Below are 18571 nucleotides of genomic sequence, written 5' to 3' on the forward strand. Positions count from 1 at the left end.
GTGTGTTTGTTTGTGTGTTTATGAAACATCTGAGGCTCGAGCAGCAACAGCGAGCTGTGACGTCAGCACGTCGTCATGTGACGCTGCAGAGAGGAGCAGCAGGAGGAGGAGGAGGAGGTCTCACTCTGAGGAGATTATGAGGACCAGAGACGAGAACAATAATATATAATATTCAAAAAATATTTAAAAAAATGTATTTTCCTTTATATTTGCACTTTTTAAAATTCATTTTTTATGAAACACCTGTTTTATAATTTATGGTATTAATTAAATAAAATGTAAATTTGTACGATGCAAGGTTATTATAGTTAACGAAAACTAACGAAATAACGAAAACTAGAATTGAAAAAACATTTTCGTTAACTGAAATAAAAATAAAAACTAACTGAAACTGTATTGTGTGGTTACAAAACTAACTAAAACTAACTAAAATTATAGTGGAAATGTCCTTAGTTTTCGTTTTTGTCTACTTTTTTCATTCATAATTCAGTGTTTCTATTTGAACATGCAACACATGGTGAATATGTTTACTGAGACTGGGATGTTTACACTAGAACCAAAATACAAAACAGTTAATAACCTTATTGGGGCTGAGATGATAAACCAAAGGAAATAAAGGCAAAATTTATTATGACCACTTTGAATCTGGCACCCAACACATAGCCCATTACAAAAAAACTAAAACTAACACTAAAACTAATAAAAACTAAACTAAAACTAAGCATTTTCAAAAAATAAAAACTAAACTAAAACTAGAAAACTCACTCTAAAAACTAACTAAAACTAACTGAATTTGAAAACAAAAATTCACAACGAAATTAAAATTAAAACTAATGAAAAATCCAAAACTATTATTATAACCTTGGTGCGATGTTGAAATCCACCACGGAAACAGACAGACAGACAGGTTTCTTTTTTTTATCGGAGTGGGACGTCTGCTCAGAGTGACTCATCTTCCCGGAAGTAGACGATCTTCGGCAGAGCTAGCCGGCTAACAGATAGCCCAAACAGACGCCATTAGTCGGAGAAAAGCGGAGCTTCGTTTGGGGAGAAAAGGGAACCAGCTCCGATCCGGACCCGTTAATCCGCCTCCTGGTGGTCTAATACCCACAAACCTGCGAGTCTCTGATGCTGTCGGCGCGTCTCTCTGCTCGTTTTAGCTGCTTTTGTAAAGTCGGAAGCTGATGTGAAGCTGCGCAGGACTCCAGTTCCGATTAGCATTAGCATCGTTAGCTCGTTAGCCGCTGCCCGTTTAGTTGTGATTAGAACCAGAGGAACGGTTGTTGTTGCCATGGCGGCCGGCGGCGGGAGGACCTACTCCATGAAGGTGGTGCTGCTGGGGGAAGGCTGCGTGGGCAAAACCTCCCTGGTGCTCAGATACTGCGAGAACAAGTTCAACGACAAACACATCACCACTCTACAGGTGAGACACACACACGTCACAGCTCTACAGGTGAGACACACACACGTCACAGCTCTACAGGTGAGACACACACACGTCACAGCTCTACAGGTGAGACACAAACACGTCACAGCTCTACAGGTGAGACACACACGTCACAGCTCTACAGGTGAGACACAAACACGTCACAGCTCTACAGGTGAGACACACACACGTCACAGCTCTACAGGTGAGACACACACACGTCACAGCTCTACAGGTGAGACACAAACACGTCACAGCTCTACAGGTGAGACACACACGTCACAGCTCTACAGGTGAGACACACACACGTCACAACTCTACAGGTAAACAAACGCATCACAACTCTACAGGTAAACAAACGCATCACAACTCTACAGGTGAGACACGGGTCATACCGTGTCAGTTAGCTCGGGTTAGACCAGGTCAGACCGGGTTAGCTCTGATTGCTCCATCGGTGACAGGAAGTCTGTGTCCGGGGGGTCGAAGCGGGAGGTGGAGGTGTCGTTCCCCGGGTGGAGGTGTCGTTCCCGGGTGGAGGTGTCGTTCCCGGGTGGAGGTGTCGTTCCCCCGGGTGGAGGCGTCGTTCCCCCGGGTGGAGGTGTCGTTCCCCCGGGTGGAGGCGTCGTTCCCGGGGTGGAGGCGTCGTTCCTGGGGTGGAGGCGTCGTTCCTGGGGTGGAGGTGTCGTTCCTGGGGTGGAGGTGTTGTTCCTGGGGTGGAGGCGTCGTTCCCCGGGTGGAGGCGTCGTTCCTGGGGTGGAGGCGTTGTTCCCGGGTGGAGGCGTCGTTCCTGGGGGGAGGCGTTGTTCCCGGGTGGAGGCGTCGTTCCCGGGGAGGAGGCGTCGTTCCCGGGGTGGAGGCGTTGTTCCTGGGGTGGAGGCGTCGTTCCTGGGGTGGAGGCGTCGTTCCCGGGTGGAGGCGTCGTTCCCGGGGAGGAGGCGTCGTTCCCGGGGTGGAGGCGTTGTTCCTGGGGTGGAGGTGTTGTTCCCGGGTGGAGGTGTTGTTCCTGGGGTGGAGGCGTCGTTCCCGGGGTGGAGGCGTCGTTCCCGGGGTGGAGGCGTCGTTCCCCGGGTGGAGGCGTCGTTCCCCGGGTGGAGGCGTCGTCCCCCGGGTGGAGGCGTCGTTCCCCGGGTGGAGGCGTCGTTCCCGGGGTGGAGGCGTCGTTCCCGGGGTGGAGGCGTCGTTCCCGGGGTGGAGGCGTCGTTCCCCGGGTGGAGGCGTCGTTCCCCGAGTGGAGGCGTCGTTCCCGGGGTGGAGGCGTCGTTCCCCGGGTGGAGGCGTCGTTCCCGGGGTGGAGGCGTCGTTCCCCGGGTGGAGGCGTCGTTCCCCGGGTGGAGGCGTCGTTCCCCGGGTGGAGGCGTCGTTCCCCGGGTGGAGGCGTCGTTCCCGGGGTGGAGGCGTCGTTCCCGGGGTGGAGGCGTCGTTCCCCGGGTGGAGGCGTCGTTCCCCGAGTGGAGGCGTCGTTCCCGGGGTGGAGGCGTCGTTCCAGGGGTGGAGGCGTCGTTCCCCGGGTGGAGGCGTCGTTCCCCGAGTGGAGGCGTCGTTCCCGGGGTGGAGGCGTCTTTCCCTCGGTGGAGGCGTCGTTCCAGGGGTGGAGGCGTCGTTCCCCGGGGTGGAGGCGTCGTTCCCCGGGGTGGAGGCGTCGTTCCCCGGGGTGGAGGCGTCGTTCCCGGGGTGGAGGCGTCGTTCCAGGGGTGGAGGTGTTGTGATTGGAAGCGGAGCCGCCTGTCTGTCTGGTCGTCGGGGTGTATCCGGGGTGTATCCGTGGCGACGGGTCGTGTCGGGACTTGTTCACCTGAATTATTAAATAACAATAATAGAACAAGTTTTGCAGGAAACATAAAAACTTCACCAGAAGTGAAACATTTGACATTTATTGATCATTTCACTCTAAAAGGATGTAACAAAGGATGCTATAACCATAGTAATAACACTGTGTGTACATTATGTCACTTAAGGGAAATAAATGACTTAGGCAATTTATGAACATGCCTTTGTGACTTAAGCAAGATATGGTAACACTTTATTTTGAAGGTGTCTACATAAGAGTCACACAAGCCTGTTATAAACATGACATGACAAGTATCATGAACATTAATGTTACTTCAAAGTGTCATTAATGTTCATAACACATCCCATGTCATGTTTATGACACGCCCAAGTCACATTTTATTCTGACTTAGGCATAATAAATCTGCTTAAGTCACACACTTGACATAGGCCGTTATCTAATAGAGTTAAAATCACATGATGTGATCAACTGAGCATGGAGGAGATTTACCATAGGTGGCTATGAGGAGATGATTTAGGTGAAAAAAACTATTATGACAAAAAATGACTTAGGTGATTATTTTAACAGTGTGACAAAGCTCCATAAAGTGAACATTTAAATAAAAATATCTTAAATAAAACAGCCTATGAAATAAAATAGGAAAATCTTTTTCTGAAGTAAAAGATCAATTTATTTCTGATATTGTTACTTTTGTTATTTTTAAATTAATAAACATTAGCTGTTTCTGTAGCTCAATTTATCTTTCCTCATTTTGCCTATTGCTTTTGTTTTTATTTTGTTCTTTAATATATTTTTCTCTATTATTATTATTATTATTATTATTATTATTATTATTATTATTATTATTATTTTTATTATTTGTTATAAAATATATATACATTAGCTATTACATTAACATTTCTCTTTTTTTATTATTTATCTATTTATTCATATATTTTTATATATTTTTCTCCTTATTCTCGTAGCTTTTACTTTACTTTTACTTTCTGGGATTATCTGGCGTGATGGAGGTGTGAAGCAACACTTGTTTACTTGCCGGGAAACACACACACACACACACACACACACACACACACACACACACACACACACACACACACGGTGTAATGTAAATAGGCTCTGATAGTGGAGGTCGGGTTGGTTGGCTCACTGTTACACTCTCTGTTTCAGGAAGTACTTAGATCCTTTTTTAAAAAAAGTAAAAGTAGTAAAAATATTCCACTACAGATAAAAGTCCTGCAGCTCTACAGAACAACTCAAACAGTCTTTGTGTCTAACAGAATAACAGTTAGAATGACAGAAACCAGGAAAAAAAGTAGAATTTCTGTGAAACATTGTTTTTTTTCAATGAATGAAATTCAATCAATATATAAACTATTTTACTACTACCCACACGTGTCCTGAATGTTTAAAAAAAGACACAGATTTAACAAAAAAAGTCACAAATGATGAAAAAGTTGGGGAGAAAAAGAGAAAAACATTTCAATAAAAGACAAAATTACCAAAAAAGATACAAAATAACCAACAAATCATGCAAAAAACAGTTTCAGTCTCAACATATTGTTCATATTAAAGTATCGTCATGTTTCCAGCCTCTCCTGTCCTCTCCCCTCTGCTCTGTGTAAACAGCTTCTCCTGTCCTCTCCTCTCAGCTCTGTGTAAACAGCCTCTCCTGTCCTCTCCTCTCAGCTCTGTGTAAACAGCCTCTCCTGTCCTCTCCTCTCAGCTCTGTGTAAACAGCCTCTCCTGTCCTCTCCCCTCAGCTCTGTGTAAACAGCCTCTCCTGTCCTCTCCCCTCAGCTCTGTGTAAACAGCCTCTCCTGTCCTCTCCTCTCTGCTCTGCGTAAACAGCCTCTCCTGTCCTCTCCTCTCTGCTCTGTGTAAACAGCCTCTCCTGTCCTCTCCTCTCTGCTCTGTGTAAACAGCCTCTCCTGTCCTCTCCTCTCTGCTCTGTGTAAACAGCCTCTCCTGTCCTCTCCTCTCTGCTCTGTGTAAACAGCCTCTCCTGTCCTCCAAAAAATAATAAAATAACCAAAAAATTAGGTAAAATTAACAAAACATTACACAAAATTACCAAAAAACAACATAAAATGAACAAAAAGACACAAAATTACCAAAGAATGATGTAAAATGAACAAAAAATGACAAAAAACATAAAAACACCAAAAAAGAAAAACTGCAAAAAATGACGTAAAAATACCACAAAAAATACATTTTCTCCATATATCGTCCATATTGAAGTATGTTCATGTTTCCAGCCTCTCCTGTCCTCTCCCCTCAGCTCTGTGTAAACAGCCTCTCCTGTCCTCTCCTCTCTGCTCTGTGTAAACAGCCTCTCCTGTCCTCTCCCCTCTGCTCTGTGTAAACAGCCTCTCCTGTCCTCTCCCCTCTGCTCTGTGTAACAGCCTCTCCTGTCCTCTCCTCTCTGCTCTGTGTAAACAGCCTCTCCTGTCCTCTCCTCTCAGCTCTGTGTAAACAGCCTCTCCTGTCCTCTCCTCTCAGCTCTGTGTAAACAGCCTCTCCTGTCCTGTCCTCTCCCCTCTGCTCTGTGTAAACAGCCTTTATTTTAATGACACATGTAGAATAAAGAGATTCTGACACTAATATCAACATTTAACACCAGTTTTGTGACTTTTTATAGCAGAAACTTTGATAACTGAAGCTCCGTGACAGAAACCACATGAATTAATAATAATCAATGTCTCATCAATAATAAAATGACCTGAATTCTGCCATTCAAGCAGCCGAGTGTAGTAATAATTCTGTCTAATATGTGAATGTATGAAGCTGCTTCCTGTCTGTTTATTATCATCATGTTAACTCAGTCAGAGGAACAAGTTGAGACATGAAAGAACTAAAAGGTCTGATTGTTGTCAGGTAGATTTAATCACCTGAATAACCGTCAGATCAAAGGTAGCTCTCACTTTCATTTCCTGTTCTTCCTCTCTTTTCTCTCTCTGTGTTTTCATCAACAAACATGTTCAACGTTTCCTGATTTCTGCCTCTCAGACGGGACGATTCGCTGCTTTTATTAGTTTAATATCTTTTATAAAACCCTCAACTGAATATCTTTAGAATCACAAACACATTTATCGCCAAGAAGCTTTTAACATCCAAGCAGTTTATTTATTTACATGTGTTTTAGTGTCAAAACAAGAAACGTAAATAAAGAATAGAAAAAAATACATTATTTTTAAAAATAAAATATATATTTTAATAATTTATCATTAAAAATAATATATGTTACATATAACCTGTTTTTATTTCATGTATTTTTTTAACTTTAGTTTTTATTTCATTTCATTTATTATTATTATTATTATTATTATTATTATTATCCATTTTTCTTTATCAGCAGTTTTTGGCTTGTAACTCTCCTGCACAATGTTTATCTTCTCTTTTTCTCATTTTTTTTTCTCTCATTTATGCTGTAGTATATATAAATAAATATAGAATGTAAGAAAATACAGTAAAAATATTTTAAAATATATATTTTAATTCAATATTATAACCATATTTAAAATAATTATAATTTACTAAAATATTATTGTAAAATGTCTTAAAATAAATATTTTAATAACATTTTGTAAAAATAATATATATATTAATAATATACAGTAAAAATATAGATTTCAATAAAATATTGTAAAACATATTTAAAATAATTGTATTTTAATAAAAAAAATTGTTATTAAAAAATATCATAGTACACCTGCATGACTGTGATATGATTCTCATTGTGGTTCTGGCTCAGGTTAAAGCCTTTATAAACATGAATAAATACAGCACATTCAAACATTTATTGTTACTTTTATTTTTAAATAAAACAGTTTACAAAACAGTCGTGCGACAACATCTAAAATAAATAAATAAATCTGGGGGTCCACTTTATTATCTGAATCATTGCATATTTTAGAGAATTATTGTAAAGGAGAATAAGGGTTCTTCTATGTTTTATTTAAGGCTCTTATTTTGACAGTCTTCTTGTAAATTCTGTGGTGGACTCTGCTAACACATCCATGTGCTTTTATTTTGAATGCTACATGTGTTTGCTTTTATTTTGAAGGCGGACCTAACACATTCTTACCGTAACGCTGTTTGGTGTGTTTAGTTTACACTCAAAGTCAGAACCTGAAAGTCTGAACAACGTTGGAAATTCTGACATTCGTGTAGACCTTGAACGCACCATTAGCCGGGGGGAAACTGTCCAACAAGTCAAAACTCTCACTAATAATCTCGTTTCTGCAGCTGCAAGCAAACAGGATGTTCAACTAGCGATACTCAGGAGAATATTCGATACATTTTCAATACCACCAGGATAAAAACAAAGACCCCAAAATTTAACAGAAATATTTTTAACAACAAGAAAAATGCAACATGTAAAAATGAACAGAACCACAGGTTAAATATTTATAATAACAGTTGTGCTAAAAGAAACTGCAACTATGATAACAAGCTTCAGGTCTGAGGTAGTGCAGAAAATAAATAAACACAATAAACAACAACAATTAGAACAATATTTTGTATGCTGTGCACAATATTAGGCAAGCTTGATAAGTCGACTTTTCTCGAGAGAAATAGTTCACTTTTAATCGATACTTTTGAAAACGAGTATCGTATCCAGATTAGGGTTGTCAAAAGTATCGATACTTAAAAAAGTACAGATACTAAAACGTTGTATCTGGATACGATACTCATTTTCAAAAATATCGAGTATCTGAAGCTTGTTATCAGAGTTGCAGTTTCTGTAAAACTGTTTTTATTATAAATATTTAACCTGTGGTTCTGTTGCATTTTTCTTGTTAATAAAAATATTTCTGTTACATTTTGGGGTCTCTGTTTTTATCCTGGTGGTATCAAAAATGGTATCGAGTATCGAATATTCTCCTGAGTATCGGTATCCAGTTGAACATGTTACTATGGTGACGACCTTAATCCAGATACAATGTGTTAGTATGGATACTTTTTTGAGTTTCGATACTTTTAACTACTCGTCGTTTTTGGAATATTAAGGCCAAATATGGTTTGTTGTGTTTGAGTGTGAGAGAAGGATCCAGAGGTGCAGAGAGATTCCTTCAGAGCAGCTGTTCTCAACCTTGGGGTCGGGACCCCAATTGGGGTCGGGAGATGATTTCTGGGGGTCACCAAATCATTTTGGAAGTCAGCTCTGTCTCCACTGTGTTAAAGTGTTCATGTGTTTTAGTCTTTTTGGTCATTTAATGTGTTTTTTTAGTCATTTTGTGTGTTATTTGGTTTTTTTTGTGTCTTTTGTACCTTTTTTTGATCATTTTGTGGTCAATGTGTGTCTTCTTTGGTCATTTTGTGTCTTTTTTTGATAATTTTGTCTCTTTTTTTGTCATTTTGTGTCTTTTTGGTAATTGTGTTTCTTTTTTGGGTCCTTTTGTGTCTTTTTTTTGGTCATTTTGTTTCTTTTTTGGGTCCTTTTGTGTCTTTTTTTGGTCATTTTGTGTCTTTTTTTGGTCATTTTGTGTCTTTTTTTATCATTTTGTGGTCAATTTGTATCTTTTTTGGTCATTTTGTTGACTTTTTGTGGTCATTTAGTTTCTTTTTTGGGTGATCTGAACTGTGCGTGTGAGATTGTGTTCAGTGAGTGGGGGTCACGGACAACATGCATGTTAAATTGGGGGTCGTGACTCAAAAAGGTTGAGAACTACTGATTTAGAGTGTGATAACGCTCCGGATCCTTCTGGAAGCTGCTGATAAAAGCTTCCAGAGAGTTCAGATCCAGTTTGAGAGAGCTGCTCTGTGATTGGTTGTTACCTGCTGTCATCAGCTGACAGGAACATCACTCACTGATTCAGGAGAAAGGAGTGGTTGGAGTGTGTGTGTGTGTGTGTGTGTGTGTGTGTGTGTGTGTGTGTGTGTGTGTGTGTGTGTGTGTGTGTGTGTGTGTGTGTGTGTGATGCAGCGTTTCTGTTACGGATCAATGATGACTTGCAGCTTCTGGAGCTGAATGAGAGTGTGAGGAGGAGCTGAGGAGGAGCTGAGGAGGAGCTGAGGGGGCGGAGCCTCCCGGCTGGTTGTTGTTGTGGTTGTTGTGTAAGCTGCTGTGAGTGTGTGTTGTGTGTGTGTGTGTGTGTGTGTGTTGTGTGTGTGTTGTGTTGTGTGTGTGTTGTGTTGTGTGTGTGTGTGTGTTGCGTCATCAGTGTTGCAGCTTCTTGTGTTGAAACTCTGAAGACAGGAATCTGCTGGTTTTATTCTCTGAACATGAACATGGACGCTGCTTTTAGACTGTTTTTATTGATTTGTTTTGATGAAAATGTCTTGATTTGAATTATTTGTTTTTTAAACTGTCATTTTTTTAATTTAAAAAATCTGTTTTATTAATTTGTATAAAAATAAGTTGTGTTTTTTTTTTTAACTTTTTTTTATTTATTTATTTGTTTTGATTAAAAAAATATATTTTAATTATGTGTTTCCTAAACTGTAATATACATTTTTTATTTTATTTTTTAAAACAATAGTTTTCACTATTATTTTTTTAATTAAACCTGTAGTTTTATTCATATTTATTCATGTTTTTTAAATTAGTTTTTCTTTTATTTATTAGCCTTTTTTTAACTTTAGATTTTATTTCATTTATTATTATTATTATTATCATTATTATTATTATTATTATTATTATTATTATTTTTACTACTATAGTTATTGATTTCCTTTACTTTTTATTATTATTATTATTACTATTATTATTATTATTATTATTATTATTATTATTGTTATTACTATTATTAATATTATTATTATTATTATTATTATCTGTTTTTAATGTATTTTATCTATTTATTTATCTATTTATTAAACATGTGTTATTACTATCAGGTATTTAATGTAAAAAAAAATCAGCATAGAAATACCAGATTTTATTTTTGTAAAATTCTGCTTCACAAGAAATTTTTTAAATGTATTACTATAACAGCTATTCAACAGCCTTTATTATGTAATATTATTTTATTTTTATGCATTTAATTATTTATTTAAAGGGAGTTATTGCTCTCCTTTTAACATCATGTTTGTTTATTTAGAAAAATACTTTTTTTTATTAATGCGTCACAAGAGAAACCTTTGAAACAAACTTCATGTGAGAATCCAATCCAATCAATCCAATCCCCCTTTATTTGTTTCGCACATTTAAACAACACAAACGTCTTCAAAGTGCTGTACATAAAATCAACAATAAAACAAACAATTCCATATACCAATCAGCAATAAAATAATAAGTGTATAAATCTAAAATGATGCCATAAATAAAACAATACAATCAAACAGATAAACATAGTAAAATAAAATAAAAGACGTAGAAGAACCAGCTCCGAGTTTAGGATAAAACCATAAAGCTGCTAGTTGTATTGGTGTGTGTGTGTGTGTGTGTGTGTGTGTGTGTGTGTGTGTGTGTGTGTGTGTGTGTGTGTGTGATATATTTAGAGGAAGTCTTGAGGAAGGTTTAGACGTAGTCTGAGAGTCTCCAGGCTCCGTCTGCTGCCTCACATGAGGCTCCAGACGCTCAGCAGCTGGATGAAGATATTTAATGCTTCATCACATTCTTCTCTTTAGAGAGCGTTCCAGGAGAGGTTAGAGTGTGGAGAAACAGCCATCTAACATCACGTCAGTCAGCTCATCATGAGACTCACTGGTTCTCCTCTCAAACACCACTCACTGCTTTTATTATGTTAGGAGGAGATTTCTGTCTTTTATAGACACAAACTGCGTCACATTGAGAGATCAGAATCAGACGACATGTTTGGTTCATCATAACGAGATGTTTTTATCACTCATTTCATTATTTAAGTGCCCGGGTGTTTGTTAAAATGCTATAAATAATATAAAAAAGATAGAAAAATGCAAGTCAAGTCAATTTTATTTATATAGCCCAAAATCATAAATCACAGATTCACCTCAAAGGGTTTTACCCTCTGACCTTTGACCCTCACAGAGGCCAGGAAAACCACTGTACTGCTACAGAGCTAACTGTTAGCCTGTTAGCAGATACACACTGTACTGCTACAGAGCTAACTGTTAGCCTGTTAGCACATACACACTGCACTGCTACAGAGCTAACTCTTAGCCTGTTAGCACATACACACTGTACTGCTACAGAGCTAGCTGTTAGCCTGATAGCACATACACACTGTACTGCTACAGAGCTAACTGTTAGCCTGTTAGCACATACACACTTTACTGCTACAGAGCTAACTGTTAGCCTGTTAGCACATACACACTGTACTGCTACAGAGCTAACTGTTAGCCTGTTAGCACATACACACTGTACTGCTACAGAGCTAACTGTTAGCCTGTTAGCACATACACACTGCTACAGAACTAACTGTTAGCCTGTTAGCACATACACACTGTACTGCTACAGAGCTAACTGTTAGCCTGTTAGCACATACACACTGTACTGCTACAGAGCTAACTGTTAGCCTGTTAGCACATACACACTGTACTGATACAGAGCTAACTGTTAGCCTGTTAACACATACACACTCTACTGCTACAGAGCTAACTGTTAGCCTGTTAGCACATACACACTGTACTGCTACAGAGCTAACTGTTAGCCTGTTAGCACATACACACTGTACTGCTACAGAGCTAGCTGTTAGCCTGATAGCACATACACACTGTACTGCTACAGAGCTAACTGTTAGCCTGTTAGCACATACACACTGTAATGCTACAGAGCTAGCTGTTAGCCTGATAGCACATACACACTGTACTGCTACAGAGCTAACTGTTAGCCTGTTAGCACATACACACACTCTCTCTCTGACTGAATCTTTGTCTTGAGTTTTTCTTTCCAGTAACTCATAAACTGGTTGTTTCCTGTTGAACTTTGACCTTTTCTCTCTTCAGGCTGTGACTCGTTTACAGTTTTTACACGTTAAAACAAACTGACTTCGTTCTGTGACGCAACGTGAGACGTTTTAATATTTCATGAATCTGAGGAAGGATTAGTTCACAGCTTCCTTCACTTCCTTCCTCTAAACGCTCAGAGAGTCTCTTCTCTTCTCTTCTCTTCTCTTCTCTCCTCTCCTCTCCTCTCCTCTCCTCTCCTCTTCTCTTCTCTTCTCTTCTCTTCTCTTCTCTTCTCTTCTCTTCTCTTCTCTTCTCTCCTCTCCTCTCCTCTCCTCTCCTCTCCTCTCCTCTCCTCTCCTCTCCTCTCCTCTCCTCTCCTCTCCTCTTCTCTTCTCTTCTCTTCTCTTCTCTTCTCTCCTCTCCTCTCCTCTCCTCTCCTCTCCTCTCCTCTCCTCTTCTCTTCTTTCTGCTTCTGTTGTTTCTTTATTTACGACCGTCTGAAAAGTGAAATCACATTTACCAAACCTTATTAAATGTGCTCCATTATTCTGAAGGGTATTTTTCTTTTATTATTTATTTTTCTACTTTTATTTTATGACTTTTACGAGCAACAATTAGAGTTTCCTAATGCAGTCAGCAGAAACATTCATGATGTTATCTGGAGACTAAAAACCTTCACAAACACACTTTCATCTGTAAATCATCTCTGAATGTTTCATGTCGTCTACAAGTTAAAAACTTTATTCTGAGTTTCTGTTTGTTCAACATGAAGAGAAACATCTCAGGAAATATTGCTGTGATTTTTAGACTTTTTTCATCTCAAGTCACTCAGCAGAAAAAATAAAATAAGAATAATTTAAATAAATAATAAAACTTGAAAATAACCAAATAATAATAAATAAATAAGTACATTCACAACATGAAGAGCAACATCTCGGTAATAAAAATTCAATGATTTTTAGATTTTTTTCTTCTCTAGTCACTCTGCAGAAAAAAAATTTAATAAAACAGAAAAAACAATGTAAAAATATGTGATGCTTAATGTGATTATGTGATAAATGTGTATATATATATATATATATATATATAAACTTAAAACAATTCTAAAAACTAAATAAATGAATGATAAAAACATGAAAGTATCTGATGCTTCAAACAACTCAGAGAATCAAAAATAATAAATAAATAAATAATTACATTTACAACATAAATACCAACATCTCAGTAAAAATTCAGTATTTTTTTCCCAATTTAAATCAGCAGAAATAAAAAAAATCAGCCCCAAAAAGTAGTACTAAAAAATAGTAAATAAATAAATTTAAAAAAAAGAAAAATACACAATGCCTTGACTCAAAGAACCTCAAATTATGTATGAATAAATTAATAAATACAAATTATTAGAATAGGATTACTGTACATTTCACATGTTTTATTACACAATAATTTATTGATCGATTGATTTCTTGTTCACTAATGATCAAAATATTATTTAGTAGTTAATAGTCGTTTAAATTCAGATTCATCTTCCTTTTTTCTACACTTTCTAAGATTTTTAAGAAAAATAAAGGATACATAATGAAATAGCTTCACAAAAATACACAAGATTTTTAAAAAAGGGATAATAATAATTTAAATATCGGAAAAAGTTTTGCTTAAAGCTAATAAACAATTATTCTGTTACTGTGACAATGAAAATGATCTTAAATTATCTAGAATATAAATAATAATTAACAGAGTTCTTGTGGTTTTTCTTCTCAGAGAGATTAAACATAAACAGCTTCAGTATTTTAATCCTTCACGACCCATAACGAGGTCAAAGGTCACGTCGCCGTGACGACCATCATGTGACGACGACGAGGTTAAAAACAAGATTCAGTCAGATGATTTCAGTTATTTCATTTCATTTATGATATTTTTACAGTTTATAAGAGACAATCAGAAGCTAAACTTTGTTTGTTTGAATGTAATTTTGTTTCCAAATTAATTTTATTTTCTGCTTTTCTTATTTGAGGTATTTGATTTTTTTTAGGTATTTTAATTATATTAAATATTTTTATTTTATGCTACTTTATACTTCTATTGCACTTCATCTCTGAGACAAATAATGTACTTTTTACTAATTTACAGATTAATTTTAGATACTTTTCAGATTAAAAAAAAGGAAATTATCAACTAATAAATAAATGTATATTAAAGATGCAAATTAAATCGTATATAACAGTATATAATATTATTTTATATATATTTAAATCTAATATTAATCTCTGGTGGGATGCAGAGCGTTAAATACATTCATTATTTATTGTATTTATTATAGGCAACTTAAATTACCATTTTTTTACTGTTTTTAATGATTTTGTCTTACTTTTTTTATTCTTTTTTTTTTTTACATTAAATTTAAAGTTTAACTGTGAAAAAACATACATTTTCCTTAATTTAACGTTCAGCAATATGTGTTTTTTTTTGTATTTTTACCTATAATTAACCGTTTCATTATTACATATATTTTGTTATTGTTTGTTTAAAGTTGTATACTTGAGTTGTTGTATATATATATATATGTTCAAAGACATTTATTTACAATGAAAAGGTAAAAAAAGAGATTATAAAGTCTTGAATTAGTGAGAAAAAAACTTGAGAAATATTTTGAGATTAAAGTGGTAAATTTATAAAAGAAAAAGTCTTTTATTCTTGTGAAATGACCACTAATTTACGTCTTTAATTTCTGAAATTCATGTTTTTTATTGTCTATATTCTTGAAATTTGTGAGGAAAAAGTCACAAATATCAGATATTTTCTTGTAAATTTGGCACTTTAATCTCAGAGAATATCCAATAAATATATGCAAGTTTATAAAAATTTTAATCTTGGAAGTGTTTTTTTTCTAGGAATATCGCAATATGATGTGTATTTTTTGTATTTTTACCTATAATTCACCTTTAAAAAAATATATATTACTACTATATTTTATTATTACATATATTTTGTTATTATTTGGGTTTGGGGAAAACCCTGAAATATACTAAATAAAAAGGGCAACATGTTGATTATAATTAATATGATGATTGTTGAAATGTTTTTACTTTGAGAGAAAAATAACAAAGAAATAAATCAGATAAATCAGATTCTGACTCTCCAGACTTTTATATCTGCTTGGAAACACTCGACACAAAATATGTGATTTAATTCAACTTTAATTAAAGCTGATTATAATAATAATAATAATGATAATTATTCCCTCCTTTGTGTCTGCAGGCGTCGTTCCTCACAAAGAAGCTGAACATCACGGGGAAGAGAGTCAACCTGGCCATCTGGGTGAGTCTCTCCAGGGTTAATGTCTGGAACATGAAGGAAATAGTCATAATAATAATATATTAATACGTTTATTTGTGTGTCCAGGACACGGCGGGTCAGGAGCGTTTCCATGCGTTAGGGCCGATCTACTACAGAGACTCCAACGGAGCCATTCTAGTCTACGACATCACAGACGAAGACTCCTTCCAGAAGGTTCCTCATCTTACTATACTACCTTTATTCCTCTCATACACTCCTACGCTTCTACTGAAGTTGATTTAATGTTTACACTCCGTTATATTCCTCTCATACACTCCTACTCTTCTACTGAAGTTGATTTAATGTTTACACTCCGTTATATTCCTCTCATACACTCCTACGCTTCTACTGAAGTTGATTTAATGTTTACACTCCGTTATATTCCTCTCATACACTCCTACGCTTCTACTGAAGTTGATTTAATGTTTACACTCCGTTATATTCCTCTCATACACTCCTACTCTTCTACTGAAGTTGATTTAATGTTTACACTCCGTTATATTCCTCTCATACACTCCTACTCTTCTACTGAAGTTGATTTAATGTTTACACTCCGTTATATTCCTCTCATACACTCCTACTCTTCTACTGAAGTTGATTTAATGTTTACACTCCGTTATATTCCTCTCATACACTCCTACTCTTCTACTAAAGTTGATTTAATGTTTACACTCCGTTATATTCCTCTCATACACTCCTACAGTGTATTAATAAACATCTGGAATCAGTATTAAAACACTTCATCACTTTTATTTGTTGTACTGTTTGAATGAAACTAAGTGCATTTATAAGGATCATTTTTAGGTATTTTACTTATATTAAATATTTTTTTATTTTATGTTTCTTTATACTTTTTTTTTTTTTTTTACTTCATCTCAGAGACAAATAAAATACTTTTTTTTTAGTAATTTACAGATTAATTAAATATGCTTTTCAGATTAAAAACACTGAATTCTGTCAACTAATAAATAAATAAATAAATATTTATTAAAGATGCAAATTAAACCACCTAATAGTATATAATATTATTTTTATATACATTTATTTTTTAAATATTTTTTATTATTATAATCATTTTTATTATTATGTTTACAATTTTTTCTATTGTTATTATGATGACTTTAGGCTGCTTAAACAAATAAATTACTCTGTAAGTAATTTAATAAATAAGTATGTGTTAAACCACCCAACAGTGTGTATGTATATATATATATATATATATATATATATATATATATATACATATAATATGTTATTTATTTATTATTAATCTTATAATAATTTATATTAATATTATTTATGTTAACATTTTTTTCTATTATTATTGTGCGAACTGAAGCTGCCAAAAAATATAAATAAATAATTTAATATTTCAAAAAATGTACAAAAATTATGTAAAATTAATTATTTGATAAATTGATGTTTATTATTTATTATCCTGTGAATGAATTAAAAGTCTGACTGTGTCTTTGTTTGTTTGTTTGTGTGTTTGTTTGTGTGTTCCAGGTGAAGAACTGGGTGAAGGAGTTGAGGAAAATGTTGGGGAACGAGATTTGTTTATGTATAGTAGGTAAGTTATCAAATATTATTATTATTATTATTATTATTAAAAATACTCTCAGATCTGTTCAGTTATATAATAAAACACAGGAACTCTCACTGACGTTTATAAGAACAAAATATTTCAGGTTTTTGCCCTTATTCCATCATAAATATATATAATATTATTATTGAATATAGTTATTATTATTTGTGTTTATAATTTTTATCTTTTCAATAATTATTAGTGAGGATTGAAGCTGCCAAAATAATAATAAAACCCCCCATTATATATATATATATACATATTATTATTATTTCATATTTTATTATTTTTTATTGAAATGACAGCCCTCTTCATTTGCATAATGAAAAAGAAACGTGTGAATAAAATAATACAGAAATAAGTCAGTTTCAGTTTGGGGAAATAAAAAGAGTCAGAAATACAGATAGAAATATTAAAAAATAAATAAATAGATTAAAAAATATGTAAACATTGAAGTAAATAAATAAATAAATCACGTTTTAAATAAACAAGCTGTAGAAAAATGACACAGGGAAGTTCATATATTAGGAAAATAATAGTTGAATAAATAAAATGTATATGCAAATCCAAACATTTATTTTAAAAAAGGTTTTTCTTGCTGTTAAAAAAAATACATATATATATATATATGTGTGAATAAAATAATACGGAAATACGTATTTTGGGGGAAATAAAGTTGAAAATACTTATAGAAATATTTGAAAAATCAATAAACTCAATATGTCTAAATACATTTAAATAAATAATCAAATTTATTATTAGTAAGCTGAAGAAAAATAACACAGGAAAGAAAATAAATTGGGAAAATAATAGTTTAATAAATCAAATGAATGAATGTTAAAACTTTATTTATTTATAAAAAATAATTTTAAAAAACACGTATTATACAATATATATATTTATAGTATTTTACAATATTTAAAAATTCCTATATTTAGGATTTTTATTAGGGAAACAAAGTACATTATTTTATTTCTAATGAGGAAATGAAACTTTTTTTTAGTTTTTATGCGTCTGAATATTCTGAATAAAATATAATCTTTAGTAACGAAGCTGAGAGATGAAACAGGAAGTTTCTAGAGTCAAACTGATTCTATCTGAGCCGTTTGTTTGTTTGTTTGTTTGGTGTTTGTTTCTAGTTTCCATAGCGTCTGATGAAGAAGATGATAAAGTTCTTATTGCTGTGGAACGTTTTCCATCGTTAACGTGATTAAGTTGTTGATGTTGCTGCTCATCATGAGTTGATGATAATAAAACTCTGCTGCTTTCCATAAAGTCATAAATCACATGAGGACAAAGTTCTTCTGGAGGAGAAACTTTAATATCAGCTGGAGAGTTTCAAACCAGCAGGAATAATAAATAGAGAACTAATGTGTGTGTGTGTTTGTGTCTGCAGGTAATAAAATAGATCTGGACAAAGACAGACACGTTTCAGTGGAGGAAGCTGAGAGGTAAATAAACACAAACACTTTATTTATTGATTTATTTATTTATGTATTTATCAACTACTTTACTGTCAACTCAGGGTAAATGTGGCTATTTTTAATGTAACTCTGAGGTTAATATATTTAGCTTTTTACTCCACTACAGATTTACATTTTTAATATAAAATATAAATTAATTA

General features: G+C 34.9%; 1 protein-coding gene across 1 annotated transcript in view; it reads left to right on the top strand.

The window, feature by feature from the left end:
- The first annotated feature begins 963 nt into the window (after positions 1 to 963).
- The window catches only part of rab21 (RAB21, member RAS oncogene family), a 22352-nt gene continuing 4744 nt past the window's right edge, over positions 964 to 18571 (top strand). The window contains exons 1-5 of the mRNA XM_059326002.1: positions 964 to 1423; positions 15285 to 15344; positions 15429 to 15536; positions 16869 to 16932; positions 18344 to 18398. Coding sequence (XP_059181985.1) covers positions 1292 to 1423; positions 15285 to 15344; positions 15429 to 15536; positions 16869 to 16932; positions 18344 to 18398 — 419 coding nt within the window. The 5' untranslated portion in view covers positions 964 to 1291. The remainder of the gene's footprint in view (positions 1424 to 15284; positions 15345 to 15428; positions 15537 to 16868; positions 16933 to 18343; positions 18399 to 18571) is intronic.

This window comes from Centropristis striata, chromosome 22 (assembly GCF_030273125.1).
Source record: "Centropristis striata isolate RG_2023a ecotype Rhode Island chromosome 22, C.striata_1.0, whole genome shotgun sequence".
In the NCBI taxonomy this organism is placed as follows: domain Eukaryota; kingdom Metazoa; phylum Chordata; class Actinopteri; order Perciformes; family Serranidae; genus Centropristis; species Centropristis striata.